Source organism: Talpa occidentalis, unplaced genomic scaffold (assembly GCF_014898055.3).
Source record: "Talpa occidentalis isolate TD23 unplaced genomic scaffold, MPIMG_talOcc4v2.1 talOcc4.9, whole genome shotgun sequence".
Taxonomy (NCBI): Eukaryota; Metazoa; Chordata; class Mammalia; order Eulipotyphla; family Talpidae; genus Talpa; species Talpa occidentalis.
The window spans coordinates 6,540,476-6,566,146 of record NW_023605305.1 but is presented as its reverse complement, the minus strand read 5'-3'; the positions used below and the strand labels follow the sequence as shown (position 1 = coordinate 6,566,146).

At 58.3% G+C, this 25,671-nt stretch overlaps 1 protein-coding gene across 2 annotated transcripts in view; it reads left to right on the top strand.

Moving 5' to 3' along the window:
- Nucleotides 1-21,901, top strand: part of DHRS3 (dehydrogenase/reductase 3) — a 35,602-nt gene extending 13,701 nt beyond the window's left edge. For both annotated transcript variants that reach the window (XM_037500929.2, XM_037500930.2), the window contains 5 exons: nt 14,283-14,426; nt 15,048-15,167; nt 15,425-15,663; nt 19,582-19,707; nt 21,396-21,901. In XM_037500929.2, the coding sequence (XP_037356826.1) occupies nt 14,283-14,426; nt 15,048-15,167; nt 15,425-15,663; nt 19,582-19,707; nt 21,396-21,480 (714 nt within the window). In that variant the 3' untranslated portion in view covers nt 21,481-21,901. The remainder of the gene's footprint in view (nt 1-14,282; nt 14,427-15,047; nt 15,168-15,424; nt 15,664-19,581; nt 19,708-21,395) is intronic.
- The last annotated feature ends 3,770 nt before the right edge of the window (nt 21,902-25,671 follow it).

The following is a 25,671-nucleotide window of genomic DNA, read 5'->3' as shown; positions in this document are numbered from 1 at the left end:
CAAGCAGGGCGGGACCTCGGGGCAGGTGGCCATGGGTGGAACCTGGACTCGTCGGGGGTGGGGAGGTCACTAAGGAGTTAAACAGGGTCTCTGTCGGAGGCATGAGCAGGCTGGGGGAATGGAAGGCTAGAGAAGGCTGGTTCCAGCAGAACTGGGATGGGATGTGGGACGGATGGCATATCTGAGGACCCCTGAACACTGTGTATGTACCCCCCCCCCTCCTGCTCCCTGGGCAGCGGCCATGCAGGTCTGCGCTCAGCAGCCTGGCCGTTGCAGGATGTGCTGACCCGGCCATTTCCTGTTGCGGTGTCCCGTAGCTTCCCCTGAACCCCCCCAGCCCTCCCAGGCCAGATCCCCGGGCTGCCCGACGCCAGCCAGCCCGAAGGGTCAACTCCGTGGCGTTTGACCTTCATCCAGCAGAGATTAAACCGATTCCTAATTAATAGCCTGTAGGATAGATAGTTACCTTGGCACAGCTTGCAAGTAATTTAAAGCTTGTCCTCAGGAGACCAGTCCATAAATTATGCCTAATTAGCTGAAGGTCTCCCTGGGACACACCAGCTGTGGTATGTTACAAGACACACCAACTCAGGGACCTCTGGGTTTCGGGTTGGAGTAGGAAGGGGGTGCTGAAAAAGCTATCCAGGAAAACGCGTCTTTCCTTTCCCCAAACAACGGCTCCCGGAAATGTCCCTGGGGTTGGGTCCCAGCTCAGCCAAGTCTTGGCCATGCCCTTGACATTTCCAGAACCTCAGTTCCTCCTGTCTAAAATGCAACCCTTAGCTTCCCGCCACTCTCTGGGGTGGATCATGGAGCAGCTGTGCTAGAGTGAGTTTCCTGCTGCCCAGGGAAGGGGTGGCAGCCTAGTGACCTTAGCTTAGGTCCCCTGGAAGTTGCTGTGGAGCACCCTCTGTGTGATAGGCCTGGGCAGCTTCAGGGGGTGTGTTGTGTTGGGCGGGGGCGGGGGGGGGGATTCTATGAGGACCCTGAGCTTACTTTATGCCTGAGTTTGCTGTCTTGATATTCTCAATAATTTTGAAACAAGGGCTTTGCGTTCTCATTTTGCATAGCGGCCAGCATGTTATGTGGCCAGTCAGGTGATTTCATTCATTAGTCACATGCCTGACTACCAAGCAGGTGCCGGGGATGCATCGTGAGCACCTACATTCTGGTGCACAAGTGTGTGCAAATGTGTGTGCATGCACTGGGGCAGGAGCTAGACACTAAACGAGCCAACATAAACTATTAAAATTTCGGATAGTGACAAGATGCTAAAGATGACCAAGCTGGGTGGTGTGAGGAGGGGGATCTACATATTAACTTCAGCAGAAGAAGGGAAGCGAAGATGGGCTCTGGTATGAGGCTTTATGGAGCACCCCAAGAATGATCGTAAAGACCCAGGTCACATCTAGGTTCCTCTGATTCCCAAAAGGACTTGAAGCAGTCCAAGTAGGGGAGCTGGTATGGAGACTCCTTGTGCCTAAGGGGACTATTTACCCCTATTATGTACAGGCTGAGTTGGGGGGTCCTGAGTAAAGAGGGTCTCCCTTGTTTTCTCTGATCCTCTCCAAGTTCTCAATGTGCCAGGCCCCTGCACCCCAGGCTTCTAACCAACCTCCAAGTCTAGTGGACATTTCCCAGCCCTCTGACCTCCACACCCGCAAGGCGCTCTCCTCACTTCCCCAGAGACGCCAAGGACTCATCCCCACGTCACACAGCAAATCAGCTCCAGAGCACAGTCCCGGCCTGCCTGGCCCCAGCCTGGCTGCTTTCTACTCCAAGGGCAACTCGGAGGCCTGGCACTGCCAAGGGCGTGCAACCCAGGTGGCTCTGGGAGGCCTTGGAATAAATGGCGCTTCCTGCCTGCTGGAGGCAGAGAGTGGCGGGCAGCGGGGGACACTCCAGCCTCTGCCTGTACCAGGACGGGGGCCTCCCGGACCCCAGCTTCGCTGAGGAGGGAGCGTCTTCCCAGAAAGCGCTGCGCAAAGGCGGGCACTTCCTCAATCTGTCGGGCAGCGCCCAACGCTGACCCCAGGGCCCCGGCCCTAGTGTGGAGGGTTCAGGGGCGGCGGTTCAGGGGTCCCTAGGGGCGCGGGTGGCCCCCGATGGGTGGAGGCCGCCACCCCCTGGGATGCTCCGAGGGGGAGGCCGCGGCCGGGGCGGCGGGGCGGGCGCGGGGCCGGGGGCGGGGCGGGCCGCGGCCGCAGACGCCGCGTATCGCAATGTCTGGCGGCGGCGCAGCGCCCCGTCCCCGGCCGGGCGGCCTCGGGGGCGCGTGGGGCGCGCAGGCCGCGCGGGGAGGCTCCGGCCCGGCAGCTCGCGCGCCGCCGCGGGGTCAGCGGCGGGTCGGCGCGCCCGTGACATCACGGCGCGTGTTTACCGCGGCCGGGCGCGCGGGGGGACCCCCCAGGCCGCCCCCGCGCGCCGCACCCCAACCCGCCCCGCCCGCCCCGCCCCGCCCGCTCGCGCCGCTGCTCCCCACCGGCGCCCCCAGCCCCGGCTCCGCCACAGCCGGACCCCGACCCCGGCACCCCGCTTCCCCGCGGTCCCCTGAGCCCGCCTCTCCGTGCGCGCCCCGCCCCCACCTGGGCCCCGCCCCCAGCCCCTCCCCGGTCCGGTCCCCCATACAGCCCCGCCCCCATTCCCTCCCCGCCCCCCCACCTCCCAGCGCGCCGGGAGCCCTGCCCGACTCCCCAGACCCCACCTCTGGGAGCGCAGCCCCGCCCGCCGGCCCTTCCCCTGCCCTCCCCTCCCACCCGCCACGCGGGCCCAGCCCGGGCCCCGCCCGCCCCCGGGGCCCCCCCCCTTGCAGAAAGACTTCCCGGAGCCTCGGCCCGGCGTCGGGGTGCGGCCCCCCGGCCCCGTCGCGTGCGCACCGGCCTCCCCGCGGCGGCGCCCCGGCCGAAGCTGCGGGGCTGGAACCCGCGTGTTCGCGACTCCCGCCCCCCCGCGGGCGCCGGCCACCCGCTGCCCTCGCCTGCGCCCCCCTGCGCCCCCACTGGCTGTGCTGGAGCCACCTCCCCGCAGAGGGAGACCCCGCCAGGGCTTTCTTCCATTTGCGCAGGCTGAACCCTTTGGGTTCTCTAGGACGCCCTGTTTCCTGGCAGCCGCCCTCACCCCTGCAGCCAGGCTGACTCCCTCCTCCTCCACCACCTGAGTCCCCCCATCCTAGCCCCCTCCCCTGCCACGGGTCACCTTTGGGTCCAACACTCCTAACTCTTCACCCGCCAAAGGGCCTCCATCTCCCTGGGAACAGAATTCAAAGCCCCCTCCCCGCCGGCTGGAGACTCCCCCTCGGCTCCCTCTCTGGGCGCCCCCACTTGGCCTCCTTGCTGATCCCCAGCACCCCCACCTTTCCCACCCAGGGCCTCTGCACTGGCTGCTCCCTCTGGCCTTCCCCAGACAGTCCTGTCGCCCTCTGCGTCCTTCAGGTCTGCCCCGTGTAACCTGGCCACGGGATTTCCCGGTGCCCTGCTCATCTGAATACCAGGCTCACAGGCCTCGGGTTCCAGCCAGGCCCTTCTCTACACCCGGTCATCAACTGTCCCCCATGCATGGTGAACCCACACTCCGGGAGACCTGGGTGAAACTGTTAACTGTTGCCTCGGCCCCCAGCAGCGCCTGGCATGGTCACCTCTCCATAAATGCTCCTTGGGTGAATGAGTGACTCAGTGAGCCAGTGAATGGAGAACGCACAGGCAGGCCAGGCAGTAATGACTCTGTGGTGGAGTCAGAGCTCTGTGGTGGAGTCCAGGGTCAGGACCTGCTTTGAAGGTTCTGGAAATGCAGGCAGCGTGAAGTACAGAACCTGACCCAGCCTCGTCCATACACTGGGTCCCAGGATGGTAACGCCGAAGGTGCTTGCGGTGCTGGAGAGGAGCAGAGGGGCGGGCCCTCCTCCCCGGCACCCCCAGGCTAGGTCCCCTGGCCATCTCCACTGAGGCCAGGTTGGAGGAACTGGGAGAACATCTTGGGGTTTCTGACAGTGACTCTGGCCTGAGTGTCTCCACCCCCGCCCCAACGCCCAACCCCTCCACCCCCACCGCCACCGGGTGCCTCATGTGCCCCAGAACAGATGGAGTTTGGCCCCTGAGCTGTTCATGTTTGTGAAGAGGAACGTCCACCCCTGTGGACTGGACCTGAGCCCTAGTTCTGCTTCCCTTCAAGTCCACCTTGGAGACTGCCTCCCTGGAGGGCTTGCCCAGTGGTCCCGGGGCCCAGGGAGCAGATGGGACTTAGCCAGGAGGTGCCCTTCACAGAGGGAAACGTGTGTCTCGTGACTGGAAAAGTAAAAAGAGGGACGCACACCCGGATGTTTATAGCTGCTTTGTTGTAATTAGCCGAACCAGCAACCAAGATGCCCTTCAGAAGGTGTATGGATAAATAAACTGTGGTCCGTGCAGACAATGGGATATTATTCGGCGCTAGAAAGAAACGAGCTATGAACCAGGAAGAGACATGGAGGAACCTTAAATGCCTATTACTCAGGGTGTGAGGTCCACACTCTGTGACATTCTGGAAAAGGCAGAGACTAGAAAGCTCAGTGGTTGCCAGAGGTTGGGGGTAGAGAGGGATGAATAGGTAGAACAGGGACGATCTTTAGGGCAGTGAAACTTCTCCACGATGGAGGATTGGTGGCATCGTGCATTCGCCCAAGCCCACGACTTGCTCACCACCAAGAGGATGCCCTAATGTAAACCGTGGTCTTGGGGTACAGCTGCCTCACTTATGACAGGTGTACCCTCTTGTGCTGATGTTGATTATGATGGAGGTGGGGAACACCAGAGATTTCTGTACCTTCCACTTAATTTTGCTGTGAATTTAAAAGTGCTCTAGAAAGTAAAGTTTAGTCAATAAAAAAAAATATTTTTAAAGCAGGAATAAATTTGGGGAGTCAGTGGCAGGGGGAATAGAGAGTATTTCACTGAAGCTCTCAGACATTTGAGTGGAACCTATCAGAAGTGCAGGGAGGGGACAGCTACTTGGGGGGAACAGCTGGTGCAAAGACCCTGAGGTAGCTGTGGGCCAGGAAGCTATACACGACCAGTTAGCCCTGGCGGGGAAGAGCTAAGGGGAAGAGATGGGAGCACAACAGGTCTGGGACACTTTAGATTTCACTGTGTTTGTAGTAAACACATTGGATTTCACTCCGGGTGAGATGGGAACCTTTGGGAGTTGTGAACAGAGCAAACAGGTCTGACTTCCATTCTAGAAAGATCTCTGCTCTGAAAACAGTCAGTTTGCTATTCTTAAAGCATAATGTTTTGAGGTCAAGTGGGCACGCTGGGCGGAGTTTAGGCCATGGCTGTGGTCCAGGTGATGGGAGTGGGGACTAGGCCTAGAGAGGCAGCCACGGAGAGAGAGGCCATCAGCTCCTGAATTTCCGAGGTCAGACTCCTGGAATGGGTGTAGGATGAGAGAAAACAATGAGTGTGGCACAATAAGAGACTTGGGGGTGGGGGAGAGGGCTGGGGATCTGACATGGGGTGGTGTAATGGAACCACAGTTTCCTTTGCTTATTTGCCTTGCCAGGGCTCTCTGTGCCTCCTCCGCGAACTAGGCTAGGGTACCCTCCTGTATTTGTCTCCGGAGGCTGCCATAACCAATGTCCACAAACTGGGCGGTTTGAAACAACCGAAATGTTTCCTCTCAGAGCTCCGGAGGCCAGAGTCCAAACTCAAGGTGTGGGCAGGGCCAGGCTGCCTTCAGAGGCTCTCCGGGGGGAGAATCTGTCCCGTCTCTCCCAGCTGCCGGTGGTCCTGGCATTCCGTGGCTTGTGGCCACATCCCTCCAGCTTCTGCCCCCTCCTTCCTATGGCTTTTGCCTCTTCTCTGTCCCTTACAAGACCCTGTCATTGGATTTAGAGTCCTCCCTAATCCTGGATGATCTTATGTCCAGGTTGGTTAATTGGTTGGTTAATTACATCTGCAATGAGCCTTCCTCTGAATAAAGTCAATCCCCAGTCACCAGAGGTGAGGACTTGACATAACTTCTCAGTGGACCCAAGTCAAGCCACTCCACACCTGGGCACTTGTGAGGACCTGGTCCTGGTCTACAGTGCTGCAGCAGATCTGGCCCACAGCGGGGCCCACAAAATATTATCTGTGGCTCTGGTGCCCCCCGTTCTCCCTCCTACTCAAGGATGCTTCTTGCTCCCAGCCAGCCCCAGCCACCACGCCCAGGCACAGAGCTGACCCGCACTCAGAGGACAACTCCTGCCCCACGCCTTCTCCCACGCCCGCCGCTGGGGACGAGGACATCCCTGCCACCCATGCAGCAAGTACGTGGTTGGCAAGACCTGTGCTGCACCTGGCAGGGCGGTGCCTCGCCTTCCTTCCCCGGGAGGTGTCCACCTCACCGTCCATCCTTGGCATGTGGCAGGCAGTGGGTGATACCTGTGTGACCGCCTGTATGTCCTTTTACAGGTCACAGCGCCCTGCAGGGGAGGCTCAGTGGCTGAAGGCACGGGGTCGGGAGCAGACTGAGCACGTTAACTTTGGTTCTGCCGCCTGCAGGCCAAGTCATTTGGGGGGCATCGCTTAGCCCCTGGGTGCCTCCATTTTCTCAGTAGGAAACAGGCACCTTTGCTTGCTCCCTCCCAGAGCTGTCAGAGGGCCTGTGACTCCGGAGGGGCTGGTTTCAGGCTGGACATTGGCCGGGAGGAGGTTTCTGGCTGGCCACAGGCTATGGGCAGAGGCTGGTGGGAGGAAGACATCACTGGCTGATCTAATTTGAGGAACTTCATAACAAGCCTCTCCAAAGCTGAACCAGCCAGAGCCAGGACATTCTCGGCAGGCAAACGGGGGAGGAAGCCAGCGCGAGCCAGCTGGGCACGGGATGTGGGCAGGGCCTGCTGCTGGCAGCTTGGCAGTGCCAGAGCAGGAAGGAACAGAGCCCCTCTGGGGACACCAGGACAAGGATGCAGCCTGTGCCCTGCAGAGAGGCCCAGTGGTGTGGGTCACTCTGCCCCTCCGGGTCTCAGGTCTGTGGTGGGCCTGGGTAGCAACCTTAGGCTGCACCGTGGGTGGGGGCCAGCGGGGGCACGCAGAGCTTGAGAAGGGGCTCCTGGGGGGAAGGCCGAAAGTCGAGGATGTCTGGTAACGTCTCGAGGCTGGACACCATCACCCCACAACCAAGGCAGTCATCCCGTTTTGAGGAGATGTCTTTTGGAAGGAGACGTGGTGGGCTTGTCGTGGGTGCTGGGGTGCCAGTCGGACTCAAGCTGGGGTTTACTCCTAGAAACACAAGTTTCCTGACAGTTCTAGGGCGCGAAGCAGCAGTGGGTCAGGAGCAGTAATAAACTTCTGAGGCAGCAGAATCGCTATAGAAATGACTATTAGAGAAGCTTCTGGATGACTTGGGACAGGGGGAGGCCTGGACCTCTGTCTACCAAGCCTCACCCCTGGTAACCCCAGGACCCTCAGAGCTCAACTTGAAATCCTCTCCTCCCGAGACAAGCCCCTCGAGGTGCCCACAGCCCGCTCCGCCTTGGTCAGCTTGACCCTGGTCTCCCCTTCCTGGGCCGGGGTTTGGGACAAGTAGGGTGCTCTAAGTGGGGTGGACGGATGGGGAGGGAGTGCTTGCCAAGGTCCTGGGGCTCTGCTCCAGTTGAGGCCAGGCCTGGAGGGGGTCTTCCCTCTGGTGGGGGTCTTCACGATGACCGTCACCCCAGTGACTCCAGTTGGGGAAAAAGGGACCTCCTAGGAGCGAGTGGGGGATCTATTTCTGCTGCTGGGTTAATAATACCAATAGCATTTATTGTGCCCTTTCTTAATCCTCCCAGCCGCCCTGGGAAGCGGGTGCTTTATTACCCTGAATTTATAGAGAGGTTAGGTAGGTTTTCCAAGTTCATGTAACTCTTAAGTGGAAGATCAGAGACTCCAGCCAGGCAGTCCAGCTCCTGAGCCTGTGATCCAGGCCACTCTGCCCAAGAGGTCGGGAGCCCTATTCTGGAAAAGGACAGGGGTGTGCAAGAGGGAGAGCTCGAAATCGAATTCACTGCGCACACAAGTGGCAAGAGCACGATCCATGATTCAAATGTCGCCTGCCCACATGGAGGCACCCCCTTCTCCTCGGCACCCCCTAACTCTACATGATTTACACACATGCTTGTTCTGGCCACAAGGATGGATCTTTACTAACATCCTCCTGCTGGAGGTGCTGGGAGTGGGGGACACTTGTGCACCCCCAGTAGACCTGCCATAGTGGGGGGTCTCTGGTGGGCAGTTTCTTTCCTTCTAAGAAGCCAGCTCAGCACCACCCCAGCTCCAAATGCAGGGCCCATGGGACATGAGCTGGCCTGCCAAAGACCTGTCTAGGGACTTGGATCTTTCCAGGGCTGCCAATTATAAACAGATGCTCCTCCTGGGAGCCGCCCGGGGACCACCCGGCTCATGTCACTGCTGGGACTGTGCTCCACAGCTGAACTCCAGCAGTGAAAGCCAAGTCCAGGCAGAGCTGCAAGCCCCTCTGGGCAAAGACGGCCAGGCTGGGTGGGGTAGAGGCACTCAGTGTTCTCTGGTCAGCAGATTTTTCTAGAAGCCTCCTGGGGCCAATGCCATGTGACACTGACAGACGATTGGCTTTTACCCTGTGCCTGGTGCGTGCGGGATACTGGGGTTAGAGATAACTAGGATTCCCCTGAGGACCTCTCGCGCTCAGGGGGTGGAATGGAGGGGGTGCTGTTCACGGTGACCCTGCACATGGGCATCTGTCAGGAGTGTGTGTTCCGAGTCACCACCGCTCTGCTGCTTACATGTGTGTCTCCCTGGGCAAGTCACTTTACCTTTCTGAATCTCACCTGTAAAACGGGGAGAGGTACCCTATCCACTCAGGAAATAGTGAGGATTAAAGGAGAAAACGTATGGATGTACTCGGTACAGCACCTCACCCTGGCAAGTGCTCAACAGGTGTTAACCGCTGTTAAGTGTTGTTGTCATAGGGAGGATGAAGGAGCAGCCAAGGGAGCTTCGGAACCAAGGGGGCATTTGGGTAGGGTTCTGCAGGGTAAATAGGAGTCCTCACATAGCCTTGGCATTTAAAACAGAAGAACCGTCTGTGCTAGGCACTACATAGGGTCACAGGGAACCGAAATGGATTATGGAGGCAGGTTATCCTGCCTCCAAGAGACAAGATATAGACATGAAATGCTCTGGCAGCCAGAGCCAAGTGCAAATGTGTCATGGATGCGTATAATTAGGGCACTCTGGAGTCCCAGCGAGCTCATTCACTCAATAATGGGAGAAGGAAGCCGTTACCGTGGATGGGAGCCCCAAGGGGCACTGTTGAGTATTGGGGAACGGCGGGGGGGGGGTGAGCTACCTGTGTGAACCATTTATTCCACCTTCCTCAATATCATAAATAACAGTTTTGTCTTTTGGAGACATTTTCTCTATACAGACAAGCATAATGCAGCAAAACAGCAGCCATGATCATGCCTGACACAGCCCGTGTTCCTGTGAAGTCTGCTGGCTCCATCTCAGCCTGTTTTTAGGGTTGAGCTGATCCTATCTGGATAGAGCTGCCCCTCCTTCTTCCGAACAGTCGACCCTGAGCTTTTTGCCATCATGAACACAGGTTCTCACGGCCACGGGGGCAGGGAGTGGCGGGGGCAGGGGGTGGTCAAGGGATGTGCTGTGATTTTCTCAACTCTTCCTCCCCAGGGGAGGTAATAATGGTGCCATGTACCGTATACCTGGCAAGTACCAGCTTCTTGCTGCCTCCCCACACACCCATGGACATGCCTTTTCTGTTACCAGGCGAGTGAATAGTTGTGAAAAGCCTCATGTCAGACTCAGCTCTGTGCTGTGTGACCTCAGAAAAGTGGCTTGCCCTCTCTGAGCCAGTTTCCTTACTTATGCCACGGGCATCGTATAGCTACCTCATAAACACCCCCCAATTTGAGGAGGTTCTCGCGTTGGTTCTTTACCCTGCTCTCCGTGATTTCTGCGCGACAGTTTTCTCGTTCCTTCGCTCCTCGCCGTCTCCCGCCCTGGACGTGGACACCCTGCGGCAAGGACCGTGTCTGTTTTGTTCTCTGTTGGTCTCCAGTGCCGGGCACAGCGCCCGGCCCACAGCGGCCCTCTGTGTGGTCCTGAGGAGCAGATGGATGGCTTGTTGTGGACATTGCGCGAGATGAGGCAGGACCAGGGCCTGCGGGGGGCGGGGGGTGGGGGGAGTGACGCTGGTGTGAGGACACATGGGATTCAGGAGCAGGATTCTCCAAACTCAGAATAGCCCACTGTGCCCGGGGGCACGGGTGCCTCTGCTGAGGACAGCGGCCCTGGGTTCGAGTCCTGCGTCCGCCACCCACCGAGGGTGACTTGGGGCCAGTGACTCGCCTCCTTGGAGCCACCGTCTCCTCCGCTATAGAAAGTGGACAATAGCCGTCAGCTTTGGGCGCCGCTCGGGGGTGCAGACTCGCCGGAGCTGCAATGCGGGCAGCTCTGAGGGTGAGATGGCAGGAACCCTGCCTCTGTAGGAGGTCTGGGCTGGGCAGGGCGGCCCACAGCCGGCATGGCCCCTCACCCCTCCCCTCCTCCGCTCCAGCCCGAGGTGGGAAGGAAAACAGAAGCTGTTGGCCCCGAAGGGGAGGGCAGGCCGGGAGGTGCCAAGACACCCTGAGCCTTCACTTCACAAACCGGCTCAAGAGTAAATCCGGGCCGCTGACCCTCCCAGCAGCTCCTGTCCGGGGCCCCATGAGGAGGCCCTATCAGGCTCACAGTGCTCATAAATCTGCACCCCCCACGCTTCTCTCGGACCCCTGCCCAGTCCTCACCCCCCTGACACTGGGGGGGACTCCTCATCTGTGCGGAGTCACCGCCCATGGCCCTGGACGGGAGCCCTGTGTGGCCAGCTTCCTGGTCAGTGGCTCTGGGTCCCGGCGGCGTCTGGCAGGAGACGGAGGGGAGAAGCCAGAAAGGGACGGTGGCTGGAGCCACACACCCTCCCCCTCCGGGCTGTCTCCCGTGCCCGCCAGCCCCCTTGAAACTGCACCTGACCCCCAGCCCCAGGGGGCGCTCCTGAGCCCCAAGACAGAACGAGCCTGGCTCCCCCGGGGCTCTGAGCACCCACCAAGGGTCTCAGGGGGTACCTGGCGGGGGGACGGCTGTGGACACACTCACACACATGCACACTCCCCCGTGCACACAGGCACACACACAGCAAGGCAAGCCCACGTCAGCTGAGCCTCATTTTCATTTGGGGCTTTCTGAGGCTCTTGGGGAAACCCTGCGCCTCTCTGACTTTGGTTAAAATGGACTCTGTGGAAGGATCCAGGACCTGAAATGGCCCTAAAGGAAGGTGGGCTGGTTCAGCCTGAGAGGCCGCTGACCCCCTGCCACCCCAGCCCACCTGCCCAGCCGGGAACTGGGCACAAAACAAACAGGCAAAGTGGAGGCCTCGGAGTTTGGGGAGAGGAGGCCAAGGGCCAACCGGTCACAGCGTGTAGGGAGAGTGGGGGCGCCAAACACAGGGCGTGGAGACAGCAGACCCCAGCCTCCAGGGGCGTCCTGGTCGGGGCCCCGAAAGGAAATAGCCACATGGAAGATGAGGGGCTCAGCCTTCATTTCCCCTCCCTCGCCTGGCCTCTCCCCTCTGCCAGGGCGGCCTTCCAGACGCTTGGCGGCCTCCCGGGCTCCCTGCTGCTAATGGGGCTAAGGGGGTTTCTGTAGACACCTGCCCTCCTTGCCCTACCTGAGTCCCAGGGGGTATCATCCATAGCAACTGGGACCAGGATCCCCTAGGCCTCTGCTGGAGCTTCTGATGGAACCCTGAGCACACTTGCCTGAGAATGAATCCTGGGTCGAGAACGAAGCGTCCCCCATCCGGGCTGCTGCTGCAGATGCGCGAAGACGCACTAGTGCTCCCAGGCCTCCGGACCCCTGCACCTCCCAGCAAGCCCTAGCTCCACGCTTCCCTTCTCTGCTGATTTGCCCTGATTTTCTCAGAGGCATCGCTCTGCGTCACCAGCCACAAGGGAACTGTGCAAACCCAGAGTCCTGTTCCCCATAGAAGTCCGAGGTGGGATAAGGTTGGCCAGCGAACAGGGCACAAGAAAGAGAACCAAGATTCCCTTCCCCTCAAGCTGACATAATCCGAAATTGGATGGATGCATGGGTGGGGGGGGTGGGGGGGTGGATGGGGGTGGATGGATGGATGGGTGGGTGGATGGATGGGTGGGGGGGTGGGGGGTGGGTGGATGGATGACAGAAGAAAGGAAGGATTAAAAGCAGGAAGGGCTGGAGGGTTGGGTGGATGGAAGGAAAAGTGAGAGGAAGGGAAGAAGGAGAGGATGGGTGAGCAGGAGGAAGGACGGGTGGACAGACAGATGGCGTGACAAAGGAGGATGAAAAGAAACCTGGGTGACAATGGCTTCAAGGCAGAGCTGCGCCCTGGTGGCGCAGCGGATGCCTCCACCAAATTGAAACAGATGTTGGTGTCTTTCTTCTCCATGAAGCCAATCGCTCCAGCTTCTGCTGGAGAAACACATTCTAAGTCCGTCTGTAGTTCCCCAGACAAGAGTGTCCCTGGGAGCCTGCCTGGTGCCATCTGTTGATCCGCGATGGCCTCGCGGTCCCGGGAGCCCCGGCTGACCCCTCCCGGCGAGGCTCCCCCTGTTTCAGGACTCCGATTAAAATAGGGGTCGGCCCAGTGGCGTTTTCCTAGCGATGTTTCTGGGTGGTGAGAGAACACTTCTGTTTTCTTTTCAAAAATATTTCAGAAGTTTTAAAAGCGCTGAGAATCCAGACCCGCTGGAGAGCACCAGCGCACGTGTGCATCCCGCCCGCCAAGCCCACGAGGGCCCTTTCTGCTTAAGAGCAAGTTCTGAGACTTCAGGGCAATCTGAGATTTCAGGGTGCCGCTTGATAAACTGCTACCATCAGCCGCCGTGCGTTCGCATGCCCCTGCTCTGCCCCCCAAAGCCAGCGGCCAAGGGGACAGGACTCTGGTTTGTGTCTGGGGTGACCTCTGGGACTCCCCTCCTGTGTCTGCCTTCCCGACAGCCCCGCTTATCTCCTCAGCTGCCTTCAGAGTTAGGAGATCTGGAGCGGGGCATGGGATTTGCGTTGTTACTGATTTCACCATCGGGGTTTCCATGTTGGGTTTTGTATTTGAAGGAGGAGTTTCATTGATAATATTTTTTAAAAGAGAAGAAACAAAAATAGAAGTCCAGGAGGCTAATCCCCAGCAAGGAGGCTTTTGCCTCTTCCTGCCTCTGGTTCTCTCCTGCCCCCCACCTCTCTCGGGGCTGATATAGCCGAGTCTTTGTTAGGCTTCCCCCACACACACTCCTCATCACTGAACCCTGGTTCTTCCACCTACAGGAGCTTCTCGGGACCCAAGGGCATGACCTGGGAGGTGTATGGGTCTCTTTCAGGTCAAGGTTGAGAAGTGCCAGGCTCTCCTGAGCCTCGCATTGACCTGCCCTTCATACATCTGTCCAGTCACTTGAGGAATCCACTTCTTGCTCTCGCCAGGATCACCTCCTGAATCCTGTGTTTCTTTTTTTTTTTTTTTAAAGATTTATTTATATATTCATACAAGAGCTGGGGTGTAGCCAAAGGTGTGGGGGTGAGAGGATTCACCAGAGGCAGAGTGGGGAGCAGAACAGGCAGCCTGACTGAAATACACTGCTGAGGGGAGCAGCAGGGAGACAGGAGAGGTCTGCTGCGCCATGTGGGTCACTTCCCTGGCCGGGGATCGAACTCATGCTGCAGTGGCTGGTGATAGCTTGATTGCGCTGAGACTTCAAGCCCTGCGCCACCGGGGAGGGCCCTGAGTCCTGTGTTTCTTACCCTGTGGGGAGAGGCTGCCTTTCCTTCTTGGTGAGAGCCTGGCTGCCTCTCTTCCAGGCCAGCCAGCTGGGACCACAGCAGGTCATCATGATCTCCTGGGGCCTCCCCTCATTCTGAGGCTGATATTAATACACCTGGCTCTAGAGCTAATCAGTGAGAAGACAAATAGCTCAGAGCAGTCTGGACCATCGTACAGAACGGACTTGGCTGCTGCTTGTAACTTTGCAAGTTAACTGAACGGAGCTACTGGAAGGAATTAACAAGATTTGTAAATAACATGTCAATTGATCATTAATGGCTCGGTCACCCCTGGTTCACTACAGAGCAGGCGCCGTCCCTTTAAAGGCATATAGTTAATTTGCTTCGCATGTTCAGTCTGTGGATGGAATCAGCGAGGCCAGCCTCATGCCAGCTACGTTAAAAAGTCAGGGAATCACGATGGCTTGCTTAATCATCATCTACTAAATGCTGTTATTCTCTTTCCAGATTGTTCTCTGGGGCCGGACTGAGAAATGCCTGAAGGAGACGACAGAGGAGATTCGGCAAATGGGCACCGAGTGTCACTACTTCATCTGTGACGTGGGCAACCGGGAGGAGGTGTACCAGACTGCCAAGGCTGTCCGGGAGAAGGTGAGCAGTTGTAACCTGGGTGTGCCAGTCAGAGAGAACCCTCTCGGCGGCCCAGGAGCCAGCAGAATGGCTGTTTTCCTGGGCTCCTTGGAGGTTGTCCAGTCACGCTGGCCCCAGAGCATGCCTGCGTGTGTGTGTGTGTGTGTGTGTGTGTGTGTGTGTGTGTGTGTTGCAGGGGGCAGGGATTCAGGGTGTGGGTTGATTATGTAACAGGAATAATCCCTGTTGTCCCTTGGAAGTATAGACCTTATGAGTTTCTGTCCTGGAATAATGGGGTTTGGGGGACAAAAGTCCCTCTGCCCTGGGGGACAAACCTCCTGACCGTGCCCATCTATTGAGACTGAGGGCCCCAGCGAATGCCAAGACCCTGTCAAGTGTCCAGCACATGGGAGCATTAGCTATTTTTATGTACCATCCCTCATTCATCATAAAGGTGCTCTGTGCCAGGTGGAGCGTGGCCATCAATTATTCCTCATCCGCAGAATCATCTTACGAATCAAGACTGAGGCCCGGAGCACTGTGGCTGCCCAGGGCCCCATGGGGGGGGTGGGGATAGGGGCCCCCACACCTGCAGGCCACTGGGCCGGCTGCCCTCATGGCCCTGGCTCCTTCTCCCCCTAGGTGGGCGACATCACCATCCTGGTGAACAACGCCGCCGTGGTCCACGGGAAGAGCCTGATGGACAGTGACGACGACGCCCTCCTCAAGTCCCAGCACATCAACACCCTCGGCCAGTTCTGGGTAAGCCCGTCCCGGGGCCGTAGGAGAAGGGAGAGGGCTTCAGCACAGCTCGGGGGGCAGACCAGGGGCTGGGCAAGAGGACTGACCAGCCCCAGGAGGCACCTGGACGCTCTGAAGTGTGGAGCCCCTCCCCCTCCCAGAATGGCCCAGTGTCTGGCGGGCGCGTGTGTCAGGACCGGGGTCTGTGCTCCCCAACTGCGGGGCACTGGGGTTCTGGGGGCTGCGGCTGCTCTGCCTGACTCCTCACCCACCCGCAGACCACCAAGGCCTTCCTGCCACGCATGCTGGAGCTGCAGAACGGCCACATCGTGTGTCTCAACTCCGTGCTGGCGCTGTCTGCCATCCCGGGCGCCATCGACTACTGCACGTCCAAGGCCTCGGCCTTCGCCTTCATGGAGAGCCTGACCCTGGGGCTGCTGGACTGTCCAGGCGTCAGTGCCACCACCGTCCTGCCCTTCCACACCAGCACCGAGATGTTCCAGGGCATGAGGGTCAGGTCAGTGAGCAGGGGCCGCCTCCCCCTGCCAGTCCCACCAGCGCCTGCACAGGGGAGAGGCCGCTGACATGTTAAAGCCAGAAGCTCTTTCTCTTCGGCTGTCATTCTCCACCTGCAAGGCGGCGGGACGCTGTAGTGCTTAAGGATCCTGCTTCTCAGGTCAGGGACCTTTTACAAGGCGCCGGTGCTAAGCAGAATACTACCCAGCTGGAAAAAGAGAACAGAGTGTCGGTATAGGAACACTATGGATGAACTGCAAAAGCATATGGTCAGCAAAGAGAACATTCTGAGTAATTCTGGAACAGGCTATCTGGGCTCTCGTCATTAAAATCAGAGCCGTGGCCACACCTAGGGGGGCAGGGATGTAGCCTGGGAGGCACCATCGGGAACTTTCTAGGCTTTTAGAACTGGTCTGTCTTGTTAATCTAGGTGATGGTTACATGGGTAAAAAATAATCCCTCTTTACCCTTCAGACTCATGCCTTTTATTGTATGCAAATCTAACTTGACTTAAAGAAGCAGCTCCACCTCCTCCAGGCCAATTAGATCCATAGGGAAGGGACCCCAGATCAGAGCCCAAGCTCTGGAGCCAGGCCCTGGGGTGCAGACTCACTGCACCGAGGGCTGACCTGTGACCTGGGGTCCAATTCATTCCTGCTCTGGCCTCTGATGCTGATTTATAACATGGCATGAGAGGGTGACAGGATGTCTACTGCTGGGGTTCTGTGGCCTGGACAGAGTGGGGCCCGGCTCAGAACACCGTTCGTGGCCCTCTGATGACATGTGACTAGGATGGGATCTACAGTGACAGATCAATGAAAATGGGGAATTACCCAGAAATCATTTCCTTGGTTTTTGCCATGGATTCTATCATATAAGATTTGCCTTCTCCCAAAAATAAAGACCAGGCAGGGTCACCCTGAGAACTCAGTGTGACCATGGGTGGGAGGCATTTCCATATGGGTGCCTGTGGGGACCTCAGGATGCCTTCGCTGTTACAAGGAGGGACAAGCATGGTCCCAGTGATCGAGAATCAAAATCCCTGCTTTGGGATCATGCCTCAGCTGCTGTGTGACTGTGGGATCTTGAGCTAGATTTTCTTACCTCTCTGAGCTTTACTTTGCTCATCTGTGAAAGTGTGAACATAACATTTACCTTGGAGGATTATCGGGATAATTGGAAATAACGCACCTCAAGCACCCATGCAAAGCCCAGTCACACAAGATGCTCAGTCACCAACTTCTCCTCCTATTTTTACTAACAACCAGCGACTTCATAAATGCATGTTAATAACCCTCCTACCAGCATGTCTTTAGTTTATCAAAAAAGTACTTATTTCCACCGGACTTGCATGCAAATGATCACTGATTCTGATGTAGAAGAGGCTGGATTAATGACAATGTTCCATGTTGGCTTTTTTGCCCATGGGTGTCCTGGTTTGGTTTTTCATCTGTGCATACATAAGGTGCTCAATAAATGCACGCTGCAGGAAAAATTGCATGCAAGAGCAGCAGAGGCAATCCAGGGTTCTCAGTGGGGCCCCAGATCACAGATGGGTGGGGCATCGCAGACATCCTAGGCCTATTTCAGCCCCGGCTTAGCTCCCTCCCACCCCTCTGAGGAGGAATTTCAAGGTTCGACCAAGTTGCCTTATCCACAGTGGTTCAGAGTGAGCACCCAAACTGCCTGGGGTCAGATCCCAGCTCTGTGTGACCTCGGGCAAGTTATTCGCTGTTTCTGTGCCTCAGTTTCCTGATTTATAAGGAGGGATTAATGCCAATACCCCTCCGTCAGGGCCAGATGAGCTCCTGGGAGATTGGCCAGCCTCCCTGGCAGGCGGTGGCAAAGGTGGGTGCTAGTGCCCTTGGCTGTGCGGTGATCCCTCGGGGCTTGGGAGGAAGAGTAGTAGGAGATGGCTGTTTTGCCAACTCCCGTTTCCTGAAAGAAGAAACGCATTGGTTTCCTCACCACCCCTGCTGCGCAGCTCCCCACGGCCGAGGGTGGGAAGGCAATGGTTAGGACAAGGCAAAACTGATGTGGCCACAGAAGTGGGTGCTGTTTGTAAATCGCTATTTACTGATCTTCGGTGTTGCAGCCAAACCAGACGCTTTATAAATGCTGCCGCCTTTGACCTTCAGCAACCCTGGGAGGACACTAGTGTCCCCGTTTCACAGACCAGGAAGCTGAGGCTCAGAGAAGAGGAGTTACTTGCCTAAGGCCACACAGCTAGACACTGGCTGAGCATGCTGTTTCCCCAAGTTTGTGCTGCCTCCGTGGGAGTTAATAGGTCTGCGGGTTCCCGGATACCCATCACACCCACTGCAGAGGTTAAGGAGAAAGTCCCTCCCGCAGACAAGCAGGAGGGTCCTGTCAGGTCCTCTTTTAGGGGTCTTACCCAGAGGGACCCCCAAGCCTGCTGAGCTTGGTCTATCTAGTCTGTGTTCCCTTCCCCCAAGCAGCAGAAGCAGCCCAGGAAGGACTGGAGAAGAATGTCCAGTCCCTAGGGCCCCAGCATCAGTGAGCTGCCTGAGCTTACTTTGCAGAGCCCGGGAGGGGGGCTGACCTTCCAGGCTTGCAGACTTAGCAAGGAAGCCTGCAGTGGGGGATGAGATCCTTGGACTCTCTGAGGCTGGGTGACTCATCACCCTTAATCCTCAGTGCCAGAGCAGCTCCCAAGCCTTTGTGGGATTGAGGTCAGAGCCTCAGCCCTGCACCTACAGGCCCAGGAGGGTGGGGCAAGCAGCAGGGGGGCGGGCACGGAGCATTGACGGGGGCTTGTGCTCATGCAGATCTGACTTGGCTCTCTGTGCCCCCCAATCCCCCTGAACCTCAGTTTCTTTATCTGTAAATTGGAGCAGAAGATGCCTATTGCACTAGCACAGGCTGGCACTTAGGGAACATCATTGTCACGGAGGGGGGGTGGGGAGGTGGCTCTGTGAAGTCCCTGGTGTTTGCTTATCCAATCATTCATTTATCTATTGCATGGAAGGCACTCTGTGAATGAATGAATGAGTGAGTGAGCCAGCAAACCAGGTAGAAAGGACACCCCAGCAGAGTGTCTGCCTCCAGACAGGTCAAGCAGGACACATCTGGGGAATGGCAAGCAATTCAGTGTTCATCCACTCAGCAGGCATTTATTGAGCACCTACTGTATGCAGCCCTACTAAATGTTAGAGCCACAACGGGGAGCAAGAGCAGCAAACCTCGGTCCTCAGAAAACTCACGGTCTGATGGGGGAGATAGGCCATTCACAAACAAGCAAACAGGCTGGACCATTCTAGATGTAGCAAATGGCATCAAAGAAATTAGCTGGGGGACAAGATCAGAGGCCCCCCTGAGTGGACAGGGCAGAGACACCTCCCTGAGGGTGACCTGGGGGAAGTGGGCCCCCCGATAGGCCAGAATGTAAGTGAGTGAGCAGAAAGCTTGGCTGGACTGCTGGAGTGCAAGCAGAGAAGAGAGGGGCCTGCGGTAGGCAGGACCGAGAGTGAGCAGAACCGAGAGTGAGCAGAACTATGTGTGGGTGAGCCCAGCCTAGGGGTCCTGGTATCCTGAGGGGTGGAGAGGCTTTGAGCAGGGCAGTGACACTGACCATTTAAAGGGGCCCTGTGGGTGCTTTGGAGAATGGGTCCTGGGTGGGTAAGCTAGACACTCCTAATTCTCAGGGGGAGACCCCTATGAGCTGGGAACCCCCACTCACAGGCACTGTGAGGAATGAGGAACTCCAGCACTTTGAGGGTGGCAGGAGAGGGGGGTTTTAGGACCAAGAGGGTTCAAGGGGAGGAGAGAATTCAATTGGGTCTCAAGTCTCCCAAATGGAAGAAGCCAAAGAATGCCCCGGATGTGTTAGCCACTGAGGCTGACAGCAGAAGCCCTTGCTTCTCTAGGACAAACCCACATTCTCTCTTACTGCATGCAGGTTTCCCAACCTCTTCCCCCCACTGAAGCCGGAGACGGTGGCCCGGAGGACCGTGGAGGCTGTGCAGCTCAATCAGGCCCTCCTCCTGCTCCCCTGGACCATGCACGCCCTCATCATCTTGAAAAGGTAGGGGCTGGCAGGGAAAGCTCTGGTCAGGCCCATGGCGGCATTTCCCCTTCTCGCTGGGACCCTGTGGGGCAGAGGCCTCAGGCAGGAGAATGCACACAGTGATCCATTGGTCATGCCTGCGGTGGACCTGGAAATGACAGGTGGGGCACGTCTGCCTTGGACGGTGGTTCTCAAATTCACTGGCCTCGGGGCTATTTTGCAGTCTTAAAAATTACTGAGGAACCCAAAGAGCTTTTGTCTACGTGGACTCTATCACTATTCACCGTGCAAGAAATTAAAACTGAGAAAAGTCTTATAATATTTTCCTATTTGTTTATATTTAAAATATTTATAAAAGGCAACAAAACCCATTCTATATTAACATAAAGATGATATTTTTATCATCTTTATTTTATTATTTGGTACATTTTCCAAAAAGCAAAAAGAATGTAGTGAGAAGAATGGCTTTGTTTTACACTTTTTGCAAAGCTTTTATTGTCTGACTTAATTAAAGACAATTGGACTCTTGTATCTGCTTCTGATTTTAATCCATGTGATATCACATGTCATGTAACCTCTGGAAAATTTGACTCTACACCCATGAGAGAATGAGAGTGAAAAAGCAAATTTTTATTATAATAAGAGTAGTGATATAAAAATAATTTGGCCTCACAGACTCCTGAAGCGATCTGAGGTACCCTCCAGGGGGTTCCTGGGCCACCTTTTGAGAACCGCTATTCTAGACAAGCTCTGGGTCCAGCCTTCAGGAAATAGATCCAGTGGGGGAGACAGGGGTCTTGGGGTCTTGATGTCAAAGGCTGGGGACTCAGAGAAAGGTCATAGTGCTGGTCAAGTGGGAGTTACCAGGGCAATCCTCTCAGGAGGCAGGCTTTATAGAGGGGAGAATCCTCTTCCAGAATTAGCCAGCATCATGTTCCCCTAGTACTCTCCAGACTACGGGCAGCAAACCCTTCCCATCCTGTCCCCTATTGAAGGGGCCATTCCAGGAACCGTTTTCATGGGCCTATGAGTGCTGGGGGGTGCTTTGACCTTGGAGCCCCGAGTGGCCCCCACCCCACCATCTTCCGAGAGAAATCTTTACAAGCTCAGCTTCCGTGCCACCACCCCCAGGAAGCCTTCCAGACAGATTGCTCCTGGCGTAAGTGAGCCTTTGCCATCCTGGACCTTGAGTCAACATTCTGAGTTAACAGGTGGACTGAGGCCCTGTCTCTGCCGGGCCCTGTGCTGGGGGCCAGGGTCAGAGACGAAACATCGCTGCAGAGGCACCCACAGGCCCAACACGTGACCAGCAAGGGCAGCACTCGGGCTTGGGGGAGCAGAGGGTCTGTGAGGAGCCAGGCAAGCTTCCCTGGAGGCGACCCCAGCACCCCTGTCCCCAGCTACAGGGTGAATCCTTGCAGAACTGGTGGCGTTTGGCGTGTATTGATCTCAGACCTGTTATGGGCTCTGAAAGGCTAAGGGTGTGGCTTTGAAAAGCTGTTTCCACCAACCCTTTACCCTGGGGGGCCTCTGATCTTGTCCCCTTTACCCTGAAAGCCCCTCCCCGTGGCGGGGCATGGGTGGTCATGGGGGTGGTGAGGGGAGCTGGTTTGAGGCTGGGGCGAGGGGTGGGGCGGCCTCTGGGACTCTGCTCTCCTACACCGTCTTGTGTGGCTGACCTGACCCGCTTTTCTCCCCCCTCCCAGCATTCTCCCCCAGGCGGCACTCGAGGAGATCCACAGATTCTCAGGAACCTACACCTGCATGAACACTTTCAAAGGGAGGACATAAGGCAGGACACAGACGCACAGTCCTAAGCCACGGGGCCCGCGGGGCCTGCGCCTGGCCACGCGGCCACGGGCCTGTCCCTGGCACACTTCTGCAGGGCGAGCAGGACGCTCTCGTCCCAGGGAAGGATCTGGCCGCCCCCAGGCCAGCCCCAGGACCTTTGCACAGGACCAGCGGGCCTAACTCTGACCCCCATGGGGAGGCAAGAAGCCAGCCAGCAGCCGCCTTGACACTTCTGTACATTTCTCGTTCTGTAGAGTTTATTGTTAAACTTCTTCTCCGGTCTAACCAGCCTCAGCCGTGTGCGGAGACTGTCTCCGGAGGGTCTGCCCAGATGTTCCTCCTGCCCCTCCACAATCCACTCATCCTCCGCTTGCGCCAACCAGTTGAACAGCAGGAATGAAAAATAAAGAGATGGCTTTTGCGAGTCCCTCTGTGGAAATCCTTGACCACCCCTGGCTCTTGGCGGGCAGTAGTGGGGAGGGGACCAATCCCAGCCACAAAACCCCATCCCCTTGTTGAGAACTGGCCCAGCTGCTCGGAGTGGAGCGGAGCGGGCGAGAGGAGAGGAGAGGCTGGGAAAGGAACTGAGGCCAGCCGGGGCGACCGAGAGGGAGGTGGCTCCTCCTCCCGACAGCCATGGGTGGGGGGCCTCATTGCTCCCCACCCCCTCCTGCCGAGACCATCATGAACTAATCTGCAGAGAGCTGCCCTCGGCCCTGCCTCAGCGCCCCCAGCCGCCCAGCCACCAACCACCTAGGGGAGCAGAGCCAGTCCTCACTGAGCACCCACCGTCTAGCTGCGTGTCCCGGGTGCTGAGAGGTGAGTGTTGCTGAGCAACCAGAACCCTGAGGGCCCTACACAGGGAAGTGTGCTCAGGGGCTGGGAGGGCCCCCTGCGCCACATTGGATGCAGGCGTTAGACGTGACCTAGCAGAGGAGGCGGGCGGCTCTGGGCTGCACAGGTGTTGGCACAGGGTGGTCAGTGGGGAAAACCACAGTCCCAGACACCCCACGGCTCCTCGGTGGGCGTCTCCACCGCGGGCAGGAGCTCGGTGGGCCTGGAGACTCCCCCGCGCAGCTCTTGCAGGTGGGTGGCAGGACGGGGAGGGGAGCAGCTGGTGATTCCGAGATGAAGAGGTGCGGGACAAACTCAGTGAAGCTGGGCACCTACCCAGGGCCACCAAGTCAACACCTTCTAGCTGTTAACGACCTGCTGTACCCAGCAGAAGCAGGAGACCCAAAAATGACTCTGGGGACCCCCTAAAGACTCAACAGTCCCAGTGCATAGCAACCAGGACACAAGCCCAGACCTGCACGGCTTCTGCAGGGGACCTGTGCTCCAGGGGCTGCCCAGGGGCTGTCCGTGTCCTCTTCCTCAGGACCCCAGCAGACAGAGCCGTCTCTTCTGGGGTGATGTGACCTCGTGGCAGAGGAGCAGCCGCTGCCAGCCTCGCCTCAGGGGTTTCTGAGCTGAAACCATCGTCCCTTCTGCTCACGTCACTGACCAGAGCAGGCTGCGAGGCGCTGGGCCCTGGGGGAGTGTATCAAGATCTGCCACAGGAGGGAAAAGATGTCCCCAGGAACAGAGGCGCCTGTGACTCGGGCTGCGGCTGCGAGTCCAGAGCTGGGGTTTGAACCCACGCCACCGGCCCCACGAGCCTCCTGCTCCCTGCAGCAAGTGACGGGGCCCGGGCCAGGCCTGTCACTGCCCTTTGGTCCTTGAGGACACGTGCCTCCAAAGTTGGGGGCAGCAAGGGAGAAAGCAGCTCAAGGGGTCCTCCTGGCCCCTTGCCGGCCTGGTGCGGTCGGGCGGGAATGTCCAGGCTGCACTCATCACCCACTTTGGTGCGTCTGGACAGTGGCAGGGTCCATTGGCTCAGCCGGCCCCCTGCTATCCTGGACCTGACAGGTGCCTGTCACGTGGGGGTCCTGTCTGCTGAGCCCCGACTTTTCTGACTATCATGAGTGGCATGCAGATTTGTGCACTGACCACCTGGCTCCAGGCCCACCTGTTGGGGGAATCCAACTTCTGAGGTCCCATGAATTTGCATTTGGCCTGCAGGCCAGGATGCAGGAGAGACCTGAGGGTTCTGACCATGGCCCGCTGCGCGTGGATCTGCACCACTATCTTGGCTGCGGGGAGACCCTCAGCTTCCCAGAGCCCTCGGGGCTTCTCCTGACAGCTGGGAAGGGCCTGGTCCTACCCTACCCCCTCTCTTGCCACTGGATCTTTTCCCAGAGTAACCGGGGGAAAAGGCTTGGGTGGATTCCCAGGAGGCCTCGTCCCAGTCCCTCTCAGGATGGCTTGGCCGCCTGGAGAGCCTTGAGAGTAAGAGGGGAGAGCTAATTCTGTCCCTGGGCCGAGCCAGGCGGCAAGGAGGGACAGGCACCGCACTCTGGCTCCCCGAACCCCCGTCGGCAGGGCAAGGCATGCCAGGCTGGGGAGACTTGGGCCCTGGGAAGTGACCCAGTTGCCGTGCCTGGGCCCACTCCCTTCTCCAAAGAGAACCAGATTAGGTGGCAGTGAGCCCAGGGAGGCGCCAGCCCCAGGCCCATCCTGGTCAGGATCCAGGGCGCCAGGCTGCTGGCCTGGAAGGTCAGGAGAGAACCCCCAGCCGCCACCCCACTCTCTGGGGTCAGGACACTGCAAGGATCTTCAAGGGAGGTGGGGCTGGTGAACAAGAACCTGGAGGGCTGCATGAGAGAAGCTCAACATGCAGACAAAGCCGGGGGCACTGCCCCTCGACACAAAGGAAGGCCGGGGACAGCACCCTGGTCGCCCCGTGTCCCTTTCAACCTGGCCATTCACTGATTCCATCCACAAACATCCGTCCTCACCTTCTCATCACCTGAGGGCCTCGGCTGCGGAGCAGAGCCCAGCCCGGGGTCACTCGCCTCTCTTGGCCGAGGCCCCCAGCGCCCAGCAGCCCCCAAGGGCTCAGCTTCACCCGGCCCACCTTGAGGTGAGGAGGGGCTGGGGAGAGCGGGCCTGGAGTCCCATTGGTGCAGCCACCTCTGTGCATGAGGGCCTCTCGCCTCACCTGCTGAATGCAGGGATCCCACGCCCTCCTACCCCAGGGCTGCGCGATGCTGGCAGCTTCCACTGCTGCCTCTGGGACCCCAGTGGCCCTGGGACACTTAGGGTCACCATCCTGGCCTGGCCTGTGGCAGTATGTCCTGCTGTCTATCTTGTGGCTGGGCTGGGATGAAGCTGTGGCTCAGAAGACCCCCACATGGATGTTGGGTACAGACAGAGACTGGGGGTGGCCCCAGGGGAGGGCAGAGCCAAGGCCCGCCAGCCCCTACAGAAGGTTGAGGCCAGGCAGGGCAGGACATTTCTCTGGCACCCAAGGCCATTGCCAGCTCTGGGCAAGGTCTTTGCACCCAAGTCTCTGTGAGAAGGCACTGCCGGGAGGGGTTGCATGGCCCTCGGGGCCCTTGAGTGGGCGGCAGGCCTCAGAGGCAGCACCCTGAAAGCACCGCCATGCACACCTAGCTCCCGGCGCAGCTTGACCTGCTCCAGGAGGCTGACTGGCCAGGGCACGGCTATATGGCCGAGGGACACCAACTTCTCTGCATTGAAGCAGCCAAGAGGGTCGGTTTCTGCAGGGCCTGCCTGAGGCCTAGATGCCAGGGCCCTAAGGACACCAGGCTCTGTCAGCATGACCAGGCCTGCAGCCACCTCCCCAGCCCAGCAGCACATACGGGCCGGCCCCACGGCCTTGGGCTCCTGGCCCACTCCTCCCTGCCCAGCCGGCAGATGTCCCCTCCGGAGCCTTCCCTGACCACGGGGACGGCGTGTCTCCCCTCAGCCCTCATCTGATTTCACTGCTGTGACGACTGTTTTCGCACAGAACCGCTGAACTGGGTCTAATCCCACACGCCACAGAGCTCCCACGTCAAGTGCACAGTTGAGTGGTGCTGGTCCGAGCCCAGGCCTGTGCAGTCGCCACCACAAGCGTCTCTGGAAACATGCACGCAGGATGTGGGCTCCTCTGGCACCTCTTGCACAGCGAAGCTTCCAGGCTTCCGCCCCCAAGCTGCAGCGCCCGTTGGGCCCCTGGCCCATCCTGGCCCATGTGTCCACAAGGCCCATGTGTCCTCGCTCTGGCCGCCTCGGGCGTGACCGAGCCACGCGGTGACCTGCTCTCTCAGTCTGTCTGACTCTCCTTCCCTCTAGTCCAGACCCCAG